The sequence below is a fragment of the Xenopus laevis genome, chromosome 7L (assembly GCF_017654675.1).
Source record: "Xenopus laevis strain J_2021 chromosome 7L, Xenopus_laevis_v10.1, whole genome shotgun sequence".
Classification (NCBI taxonomy): domain Eukaryota; kingdom Metazoa; phylum Chordata; class Amphibia; order Anura; family Pipidae; genus Xenopus; species Xenopus laevis.
Window position 1 is genome coordinate 133,367,857 of NC_054383.1, and position 12,911 is coordinate 133,380,767.

Consider the following 12,911-nt stretch of genomic DNA (forward strand, 5'->3'; position numbering starts at 1 on the left):
AAATAAACACTCTCCCCAAATCTCCCCATAACTGACCTTCAGGCTGGGCCCCCTTAGCTCATAACAAGGTTACAGATATATAGAAACATTGGGGTGTCACCCTGCTATAGTTCCAGGGGTACCCAGGGTACAAATAAGCACTCACCCCAAATCTCCCTCTAACTGACCTTCAGACTGGGCCCCCTTAGCTCATAACAAGGTTACAGATATATAGAAACATTGGGGTGTCACCCTGCTATAGTTCTAGGGGTACCCAGGGTACAAATAATCACTCACCCCAAATCTCCCCCCTAACTGACCTTCAGACTGGGCCCCCTTAGCTCATAACAAGGTTACAGATATATAGAAACATTGGGGTGTCACCCTGCTATAGTTCCAGGGGTACCCAGGGTACAAATAAACACTCACCCCAAATCTCCCCCTAAATGACCTTCAGACTGGGCCCCCTTAGCTCATAACAAGGTTACAGATATATAGAAACATTGGGGTAACAGTCACCCTGCTATAGTTCCAGGGGTACCCAGGGTACAAATAAGCACTCACCCCATATCTCCCCCTAACTGACCTTCAGACTGGGCCCCCTTAGCTCATAACAAGGTTACAGATATATAGAAACATTGGACTAGGGGATTGGTCAGTAAAGGTGGAGAAGGTAAGAAGCCCCTCAGTGAGTGTGAGTGTGAGTGAGGTTTATAGCTAGAGCAGCAGCGGATGCCGCCGGTGAGTCTGTCAGACTGGAATGAGGTTCCCGGTTGCTCCGCTGATTGTTACATCCCCTCCCCCCGCTGTGACTAATGAGGCTCCTGCTTCTCCTCCTCCTCATCCTCCTCATCATCATCAGTCCGACCCCTCCTCCCGCTCAGTCAGTGAGAAATAGAAATAAGCGGAGGGAGCGGACTGGGGGGGTCGGGGGATGACGCCGGAGATAGAGAAGAAATAAGGGACAGAGAAAGTGACGGGGGAGGAGGAGGGAAGAGAAAGGGATCGGACTGAACTGGGAGGGAGGAAAGAAAAGGCTGAGAGAGTAAAGAGAACACGACTGATGCGACACAATCGCCCGGAATATACAGAGACCCCCGGAGTCACCGACACCAGGGACAGAGACCTGCAGACACTCAGGTGAGACCCCAGAGCAACATCAGGTGAGACCCCAGTACAGACTGATGGACATTGTTTCCTCTGCAGCATCATCTCATCATGAGGAGGAGGAGGATGAGGCTGAAGCTGCTGATGTTGTTGTTGCTGCAGAGACACAGGAGGGAGAAGGGAAAGAGGAGAAGGTGTTGGGGGCAGAGAGACAGGTCATATTTACTAATATTCAACTACAACTCCCAGCATCCCCTATTATGTGGCCATTGAACTGCAACTGAATTCCAGCATCTCTGGTGCACTTTGCACTACAACTCCCTGCAGCACCTCCATCACCCCAGACTGTGCAGGACTACAGCTCCCAGCATGCTCTAGCCCCCGGCTTATTGTTGCCCAGGAACCTTCAGGGCCCGCTGTACCTTGAGCAGTGGGGAAAGCACTTGTCTTGGCTTTTGATTCCTGCGCTGCTGGAGGATGCTGGGAATTGTAGTCCGACAATACCTGGGGTTCAGCTGAAGCTCCCCCAGGAGATGGTGTGGAACAGGCGAAGGGTGTGACAGCCCAAGGTCACACTATTGGTTTTTCCCACTCTCAGGGGAATGAACCCCATGGGGAGATAAAGTACAACCTATTCAGTAGGGTCGTACAACAAGGAGCAATGGGACTGACTCCCAAGAGCTTACAATCTAGTCATGGGCAGGAGGCTGTTAGAGAAGGTTTAGTGATTAGTGTCACTAAATGAGAGTGAAGGGGCCCCATTAGGGCCCCACTGTGTTTCTTGCTGCTCTCAGCACTCGCTCTGCAGGAAGGAGTCACATCACTGCAGTATTTGCTCCGACATCAGCTGGGCGACTCCACTCTGCACTGCAACATCTCTACAGCGCCGGCGGCTGCCCCAATAATAATAATAATAACAATAATAATAATAAATAGAGGACAGATATATCATTGCTGGAGCAGGTCTCCAAAGCCCACACATAATTCATTGCACAATAAGGTTTCAGCTGGAAATCTGTAGCAGGTGCTGCTGGGAATTGTAGTACAGTGCAAATGATGGAATCTGCAGTTCGACTACATTTCCCAGCATTCCCTGAGAGCTACATGTGTTTTGGAATGATAACCATCATTAGGGCTGCATGTTGGAACTTCCTCATTATGGTATTAATGCATATTCTCAGTCTGTGATACATTATATACTATACCCTGTGTGATACATTATATACTATACCCTGTGATAAATTATATACTATACCCTGTGATACATTATATAATATACCCTGTGATACATTATATAATATACCCTGTGATATATTATATACTATACCCTATGATACGTTATATACTATACCCTGTGATATATTATATATTATACCCTCTGATACATTATATACTATACCCTATGATACATTATATACTGTAACCTGTGATACATTATATACTATACCCTGTGATATATTATATACTATACCCTGTGATACATTATATACTATACCCTGTGATATATTATATACTATACCCTATGATACATTATATACTATACCCTGTGATATATTATATATTATACCCTCTGATACATTATATACTATACCCTATGATACATTATATACTGTACCCTGTGATACATTATATACCATACCCTGTGATATATTATATACTATACCCTGTGATACATTATATACTATACCCTCTGTTACATTATATACTATACCCTGTGATACATTTTATACTATACCCTCTGATACATTATATACTATACCCTATGATATATTATATACTGTACCCTGTGATACATTATATACTATACCCTGTGATATATTATATACTATACCCTGTGATACATTATATACTATACCCTGTGATATATTATATACTATACCCTATGATATATTATATACTATACCCTGTGATATATTATATATTATACCCTCTGATACATTATATACTATACCCTATGATGCATTATATACTGTACCCTGTGATACATTATATACTATACCCTGTGATATATTATATACTATACCCTGTGATACATTATATACTATACCCTGTGATACATTATATACTATACCCTGTGATACATTATATACTATACCCTGTGATACATGACACTATACCCTATGATACATTATATACCATACCCTCTGATACATTATATACTATACCCTATGATACATTATATACTGTACCCTGTGATACATTATATACTGTATGATACATTATATACTATACCCTGTGATACATGATATACTATACCCTGTGAGACATTATATACTATACCCTGTGATACATTATATACTATACCCTGTAAAACATTATATACTATACCCTGTGAGACATTATATACTATACCCTATGATACATTATATACTATACCCTGTGATACATTATATACTACTAGACATTAAGCCTGTTAAATTAACGGGAGCTAGAACATATGTAGAAAATTCGCCAGAGACGGTCCGTGGGGCACATGCGCAGTAGCACAATCCCACGGACACAGGGACTGGACGCAGAGACACTTCAACTTTATTATATAGGATACCCTGTGATACATTATATACTATACCCTAGGATACATTATATACTATACCCTGTGATACATTATATACTATACCCTGTGATACATTATATACTATACCCTAGGATACATTATATAATATACCCTGTGATACATTATATACTATACCCTGTGATACATTATATAATATACCCTGTGATGCATTATATACTATACCCTGTGATATGTTATATACCATACCCTCTGATACATTATATACTATACCCTGTGATACATTATATAATATACCCTGTGATATATTATATATTATACCCTCTGATACATTATATACTATACCCTGCGATACATTATATAATATACCCTGTGATATATTGTATATTATACCCTCTGATACATTATATACTATACCCATGATACATTATATACTGTACCCTGTGATACATTATATACTATACCCTGTGATATATTATATACTATACCCTGTGATACATTATATACTATACCCTGTGATATATTATATATTATACCCTCTGATACATTATATACTATACCCTGCGATACATTATATAATATACCCTGTGATATATTATATATTATACCCTCTGATACATTATATACTATACCCATGATACATTATATACTGTACCCTTTGATACATTATATACTATACCCTGTGATATGTTATATACCATACCCTCTGATACATTATATACTATACCATGTAATACATTATAATACACAAAAGCCATGAATATCCTGTAAATTATATCCTTATAAATGGTGAGTTCTGATGTCATCAGTTATAAACGGTGAGTTCTGATGTCATTTCTGTCACATGACTCACTGAAACTTGTGTATTATAATAAATAAAGTACCCCCAGTTGCAAAATATGAGGATATTAGAAGTTACCTCGGAGTTCCATGACCTGTATAAAAACACTCGGTCTTCAGCTTCGTACTTTTATATGGTCATGAAACTCCTCGGTAACTTATAATATCCTTATATTTTACAATAGGGGGTACTTTATTCACTATATATATACTATACCCTGTGATACATTATATACTATACCCTGTGTGATACATTATATACTATACCCTGTGAGACATTATATACTATACCCTGTGATACATTATATACTATACCCTGTGATACATTATATACTATACCCTATGATACATTATATACTATACCCTGTGATACATTATATACTATACCCTGTGATACATTATATACTATACCCTGTGATACATTATATACTATACCCTGTGATACATTATATACTATACCCTGTGATACATTATATACTATACCCTGTGTGATACATTATATACTATACCCTGTGTGATACATTATATACTATACCCTGTGATACATTATATACTATACCCTGTGATACATTATATACTATACCCTGTGATACATTATATACTATACCCTGTGTGATACATTATATACTATACCCTGTGATACATTATATACTATACCCTGTGTGATACATTATATACTATACCCTGTGTGATACATTATATACTATACCCTGCTTATATTTATTTGCCATTGTCATAGTGTTTCCCATCCAGAGTTCTGATTTCCACTGTTCCCTCTTGATGCTCCACTCTCCTGATGTGCCCACCTGTAACATCTCATGTACTATAAGGGATAATGTACCCCCTACTGTAAATGATAAGGATATTAGAAGTCACTGAGGGGTTGTTCTGTGACCATATAAAGGCACAAGGCTGCAGGCTGAGTTATACAGGGAACTCTGAGTATCACTCATGTATTATAAGGGATAATGTACCCCCTACTGTAAATGATAAGGATAATAGAAGTCACTGAGGGGTTGTTCTGTGACCATATAAAGGCACAAGGCTGCAGGCTGAGTTATACAGGGAACTCTGAGTATCACTCATGTATTATAAGGGATAATGTACCCCCTACTGTAAATGATAAGGATATAAGAAGTCACTGAGGGGTTGTTCTGTGACCATATAAAGACACAAGGCTGCAGGCTGAGTTATACAGGGAACTCTGAGTATCACTCATGTATTATAAGGGATAATGTACCCCCTACTGTAAATGATAAGGATATAAGAAGTCACTGAGGGGTTGTTCTGTGACCATATAAAGACACAAGGCTGCAGGCTGAGTGTACATCTAATACACTCATATTTTGCTGAGAGCTTTTATTTAATGGATATTGAGAATACAGAGAAGACACTGATGCAGCAGATTCTGCATTACAGACACTGCAGCAAATGCTCCTTACAAATGAGGCATAAACACAGTAGATATATATATATATATATAATACACAAAAGCCATGAATATCCTGTAAATTATATCCTTATAAACGGTGAGTAGTGATGTCATCAGTTATAAACGGTGAGTAGTGATGTCATTTCTGTCACATGACTCACTAAAATTTGTGTATTATAATAAATAAAGTACCCCCAGTTGTAAAATATAAGGATATTAGAAGTTACCTCGGAGTTCCATGACCTGTATAAAAACACTCGGCCTTCGGCCTCGTACTTTTATATGGTCATGAAACTCCTCGGTAACTTATAATATCCTTATATTTTACAAGAGGGGGTACTTTATTCACTATATAATAATGAACCCCCTAGTGTAAAATATAGGATATTATAAATCATGACCATATGAAAGTAGAAGACATTTTTTTGGTATGTTAAAGGGGCAGTGTCCCTCTATTTACTATAACAAATATGATTTTGGGGAGATGCTTTTCCGGGCCCCTTATTTATTCCATTCAAACAAATCTACGTTGTTGGCACTTGGTACCATTCTGGCCCACAACAAAGATTCGACAGCACTGGCAGTGAACGTGTTAATGTGCAGAAATATTCTGTCGTTTCTGTTGAAGCAGAAATAACAAAAAGCCAAGACAGGTGCCCGGGGGTCTCTGCCAGTGTCACAGGGGCCAAACTATTTTCGGCTGCGGTCACTTTATAACAAAGTGTCGCCCACAAGTGTCAGCTCATTCATTTTCATTCACTGACAGAGCTCGGTGCCATGTGGGGGCTATTTATAAAGCTGCCGGGTTCATTTTATCCCAGATTCACATATTGGGGTCACTCACTGCTCACTATACCTGTTACTCACAGTTTAGCAGCCTCCCCAATTAATTACTGGCCCCTATTGGGGCCCCTTCAGGGAAAGGAACAAATCCATCACCTTCCTGCAGAACTGTGGGTTTATATCACAGAAACCATCAGATTGTCTCTAAAAATGTATTAATTAATACTCTGATTCATTATGGAGAAGATGATTAACGACTCTGTCATAATTACTCTCACTGCCCCCAGAGAGACAGACAGAGACAATCAGAGATGGGAAAGGAGAGCGTCACACAGGGAGAGAAAGGGTAACTAAAGAACTGTCTAATGGAACGACACGAGAGAACAGACCCATCAGCAGCACCCGGGGGATTAGACTGAAACCACATCATCCAGCACAACTGTGGACTATGCTACTATAGGCACCTACTCTCTCCCTACTATACCTGCTATCCCACAGTCACACTCCCTTCCCAGAGACTATTATCCCACTGTTACTATAGACACCATCTCTCCCTACTATACCTGCTATCCACAGTCACACTCCTTCCCAGAACTATTATCCACTGTTACTATAGGCACCATCTCTCCCTACTATACCTGCTATCCCACAGTCACACTCCCTTCCCAGAGACTATTATCCACTGTTACTATAGGCACCATCTCTCCCTACTATACCTGTTATCCCACAGTCACACTCCCTTCCCAGAGACTATTATCCCACTGTTACTATAGGCACCATCTCTCCCTACTATATCTGCTATCCCACAGTCACACTCCCTTCCCAGAGACTATTATCCACTGTTACTATAGGCACCATCTCTCCCTACTATACCTGCTATCCCACAGTCACACTCCCTTCCCAGAGACTAATTATCCACTGTTACTATAGGCACCATCTCTCCTACTATACCTGCTATCCACAGTTACACTCCCTTCCAGAGACTATTATCCACTGTTACTATAGACACCATCTCTCCCTAATATACCTGCTATCTACAGTCACACTCCCTTCCCAGAGACTATTATCCACTGTTACTATAGGCCCATCTCTTCCCTACATATACCTGCATATCCACAGCACCACCCCTTCCCATGAGACTATTATTCCACTAGTTACTAATAGGCACTCATCTCTCCCTACTATACCTGTTATCCCCAAGTAACACCCATTCCCAGAGACTATATATCCCACTATTACTATACGCACCAATACCTCTCGCTACTATATCTGCTATCCACAGTCACACTCCCTTCAGAGACTAATGTATCCACTGTTTACTATAGGCACCACTCTCCCTACTTATACCTGCTATCCTCACAGTCACACTCCCCTTCCAGAGACTACTTCACTTATCCCCACTGTTACTATAGACACCATCTTCTCCCTACATATACACCTGCCGTATTCCCACAGTCACACTCCCTCTCCAAGACGACTATTAATCCACTGTCTACTAAGACACCATTCTCTCCCTAAGTATCCTGTTATTCCTACATTCACACTCCCTTCCAGAGACTCATTATCCACTCGTTACTATAGGCACCATCTCTCTCTACTATACCTCAATATCCCACAGTCACACTCCTTCCCAAGACTATACCACTGTTTCTCCTCTCGCCCCGCCTCCTCTCCCTCCTCTCCCTGCTCTCACCCCGCTCCCCCTCTTCCCTTCCCCGCGCCTCTTCTCCCTGTTCTCCTCGTCCCTCTCTCCCTCCCTTCTCTTGCTCTCCCTCCCGTGCCCCTCACCTCCCGCGCCTCCTTCTCCCTGTTCTCTCGCCCCCTCTCTCCTCTCTCCGCCTTGCTCTCTACGTCCCCTTCCTTTCCCCGCGCCCTGCTTCGTCCCCTGTTCCTCTCGGGCCCCCTCTCTCCCTCCTCTACTGCTCTGCTCCCCCGTTCGCTCGCCTTCCCCGCGCCTCTTCTCCCCTGTTTCTCTCGGCCTCTCTCCTCCTCTCCCTGCTCTCCCCCCGTCCCCTTCCACCTCCCCGCGCCTCTTCTCTCCCTGTTCCTCTCGCCCTCTCTCCTCCTCTCACCTGCTCTCCCCCCGTCCCCTCCCTTCCACGGCCCTCTTCCCCCTGTTCTCTAGGCCCCTCTCCTCCCTCCTCTCCTGCTATCCCCAGTCACACTCCATTCCCAGAGACTGATTATCCCACTGTACGATAGACAATCTCTCCCTACGTTATACCTTGCCTATCCCACCAGTCACAACTCCCGTCCCCAGAGACTATGGATCCCCATGTTACTATAGACACCATCCTCTCCCTAGTATACCTTGCTATCGCCACAGTTCCACACTCCCTTCCCAGAGACTATTATCCACTGTTACTATAGGCACCATCTCTCCCTACTATACCTGCTATCCCACAGTCACACTCCCTTTTAACTGTATCAGTGATATCCTCTATAGTAAATATCATTAGCCTTTCTACAATATGATATGCCCCCCGTGCAAACTCTAATTACTGGGGTATCATTACAGTGAAATGTATATTAAAGCTGAGCCTATGGGGGGTTATTCAATAGAACAGTAAGTATTTTGCAGTCTCGTTAGGAAATAAGAGGCAGGCGGATCAGCAAAGGCCCATTGAGAGTCGCCTGCTGATTCGTTAAAAGGTTCAGGTGAGTGATAATAAAGGGTTAGAGTGCTGGGGGTGCAACAACGTGTTAGAGAAGGGTTTTCCAATCCGCCACTTCAGGGACCCCCGACGGAAGCGAATGAAAGGATTTCCTTGTATGAATGCAGGTGAAAGTCATTAGCGCTGATGATTGTGACATAACAACTTACTGATTCATTGACTTACTCGTGTGGGGAGACCCTGGGAATTACTATATTAGGCAGGGGGTTCACTTGGGTTATGGAATACTGCATTTAACAGGAGTAGGGAAACTGAATCAAACGACAATTCCCCATGAGAAATCCAAACTTTTTGGGAAAATACTTCACCAACAGGGAATAGAGGAGTGCAATGAATAGGCCTATATTAAACATACTTTTCTCATATTGTTTTAAATAAGAAATATCTATGGTTTTGGTTGTTTCAATTCGCTTCCTGAAAATACTTCCTGGTTCTGCCGAGTCACTGTTTGAGAATTAGTAAAACAAATCTCCTCTCCATGGATAAGCCCCATATATATATATATATATATATATATATATATATATATATATATATATATATATATTTATCCATTGCCTTGGAGTGCGGATACTCATCAAAGAAGTATATATATACATATATATATATATCAAGCTGTTCCTTATCTGAAAGCCTAATAGGCGGCTGCTGCTTATGGAAGGGAGGGGTTTGTTTATATAAAGCTCCTTATTAGGAAAAGGCAGATTACATTGTCAACGTGAGTCCCATTTATTGTGCTTCTCCTTTAAGGACTTGGGCATGGGTGAAGATCTGCGGGTCTGGCCATGGGTCTCAATATAAGCAAATTGAACCCCTTTAAGCCCCTGTTTTTTCCACCTCCCCGGGTTCTGATGATGTCACTTCTGGTTTCATGACAGTCAGTGGGTCGTGAGGTTGCGCATACGGCAGTTGCAGGTGCAATTGGGTAGAGGGTCCATGCAGGTAAAAATGTGGATTGTGGGACTAGGTTGTGGGTTGCAGGTTCGGGTTTCAGAATTTGGACCTACTCCACTCCCAGTTTAACTGTTATAATTAGGGATGCACCAAATACAGGATTCTGCCTTTTTCAGCAGGATTCGGATTATACATATGGAAATTAGGGGCGGGGAGGGAAATCACGTGACTTTTTGTCACAAAACAAGCTTGTTAAAAATGTTTTCCCCTTCCTACCCCTAATTTGAATATGCAAATTAGGATTCGGATTCAGATTGGTATTCAGCCGAATCTTTCACGAAGGGTTCGGCCGAATCCAAAATAATGCATTCGGTGCATCCCTAGTTATAATGGTGGTTGGACTGGAAATGAGCACATAAAAAAGAAAATTGCAACGGTTTGGGGCGACTCTATTGGTGGAAAGAGGACTAGTGTTGCTCTGCAGCCACAAATGTGAGGGACGGTCTATCATTCCCAGTGTGTCCTTTAGTGACATTCATGGGACCTGCCCCCCCCCCATACATCAAAATGACGTCTTTATGTTGTGTGTTTCCCTTGCAGAACCTTGCGGCCCCCGTCTCCTGAGGCACCTGAGGATCAGCAGGGAGATTGTATAACAACTTCTAGGCGGTGGCAGAGAGGAGAAGAAGGAGAAAAGGAGAAGAAGAAGAAGAAGAAGAAGGAGAAGAAGTCGCACCAGGGAAATAGAGAAGAAGATAAATAAGAAGAAGGAAGGAACGTTCTCCTGCTCTAGATCTTCAGCAAAAAGGACATATAATAAGGGGTCGATAGACAATGTAGCACAGCAAGAAAGGTGCAAAAGAATAAAGGGAAAGTATCTCCAGAACCTCGCGCCCCATTGGCCCCGCAGAGACCCCCCGATTGTGTTCCTATACAAAGGGCAAGAGAAGACATGGACTTCTGGGTGCTGATGTTATTATGTCTCACAGCAGGTAAGTCTCCGGCGATACCCCGTTATATTCTACCTGTATTGCTTTATCTCTCATAATTCAGTTGTATTTCATGGCTCAGTCTGAATGTCATTGCATACAGCATTGCAATGGAAGGTTTGAAGGGGAAGTAAGGCCAAACAGAGAATTCCGATACCCACATAAAGGTCTAGTAAAGGTACCTGTTATCCAGAATGCTCCGGATTTGGGGTTTTCCAGAAAACGGGTCTTTCAGTCATTTGGTTCTTCATACCTTAAGTCTACTAGAAAATCACGTAAAACGTAAAGAGATACTGGGGCTCATTTATTAACACTGGGCAATTATGCCCATGGGCAGTTACCTATAGCAACCAATCAGTGATTAGCTTTTTGAAGCCAGCTACAAGCAGGACAGTGAATGCATGGTTGCCATGGGTTACTGCCCATGGGCAAATTTGCCCAGTTTTGATAAATGACCCCCACTGTCATGGGAAAAAATGTTGTTTTTTTTTTAATAGTGCTGCTACCGCAGAATTCTGCACTGAAATCCATTTAATTTTGAAATCTGACATGGAGCTAGACATATTGCTAATTTCCCAGCTGCCCCCAGTCATGTGACTTGTGCTCTGATAAACTTCAGTCACTCTTTACTGCTGTACTGCAAGTTGGAGTGATATCGCCCCCTTCCTACAGGTATGGAACCTGTCAGGGGCATAACTACAGAGGAAGCAGACCCTATGGCTGCAGGGGGCCCCATGAGCCCCTAATTGTGGATAGGGGATCTTTCTGTAATTAAGATCTGCAATACCTTAAGTTTACTAGAAAATCATATAAACATTAAATAAACCAAATAGGCTTCCAATAAGGATTAATTATATTTTAGTTGGGATCAAGTACAAGGTACAGGTATGGGAACCCGTTATACAGAAAGTGCCAAATTACAGAAAGGCTGTCTCCCATACGTTCTCTGGAAAACCCCAGGTCCTGCGCATTCTGGATAACAGGTTCCATATCTGTAGTGTTTTATTATTATTATTATTATTATCACAGAGAAAAAAGAAAATAATTTTTAAAAAATTTGGATTACTTGGATAAAACAGAGTCTATGGGAGACGACCTTCTGGTAATTCGGAACTTTCTGGATAATGGGTTTCCGAATAACAGATTTCATACTTGTATTTTTAAGTAGGGTCGAAAATAATTCCTTTATTGCAGGTAGTTTGATCTTATCAGGCGTTGTGTGCATCTGCAACGTACTGGGGGGAGGGGGAATACTGAATGATCCATTATATCTGCTTGAAGAATTTACTGTCCACTTTACTGACTCGCAATCAATGCGCTGGTGTGTATGATTTTATAGCGTGTGCACTGCAATCATGGCTGCTGCATGGAGCCACCTGGGTCTTTTTTTGACCTGGACAGATCGGTTTATTTAAAGGAAAACTATACCCCCAAAACGAACACTTAAGCAACAGTTTATTATTAAATTAAGTGACATGTTAAAGAATCTTACCAAACTGGTATATATAGTTAAGTAAAAACTGCCCTTTTACATCTCTTTTCTTGAACCACCATTTCATGATGGTCTGTGTGCTGCCTCAGAGATCACCTGACCAGAAATACTGCAGCTCTAACTGTAACAGGAAGAGATCACCTGACCAGAAATACTGCAGCTCTAACTGTAACAGGAAGAGATCATCTGACCAGAAATACTGCAGCTC

General features: G+C 41.7%; 1 protein-coding gene across 2 annotated transcripts in view; it reads left to right on the forward strand.

Moving 5' to 3' along the window:
• Window positions 1-901: 901 nt before the first annotated feature.
• scn1b.L (sodium channel, voltage gated, type I beta subunit L homeolog) overlaps window positions 902-12,911 on the forward strand; it is a 28,584-nt gene continuing 16,574 nt past the window's right edge. Inside the window, exons 1-2 of one of the 2 annotated variants that reach the window (XM_018226609.2) lie at window positions 902-1,142; window positions 10,823-11,214. In XM_018226609.2, coding sequence (XP_018082098.1) covers window positions 11,175-11,214 — 40 coding nt within the window. In that variant the 5' untranslated portion in view covers window positions 902-1,142; window positions 10,823-11,174. The remainder of the gene's footprint in view (window positions 1,143-10,822; window positions 11,215-12,911) is intronic. The other variant, XM_018226608.2, reaches the window with a different exon arrangement.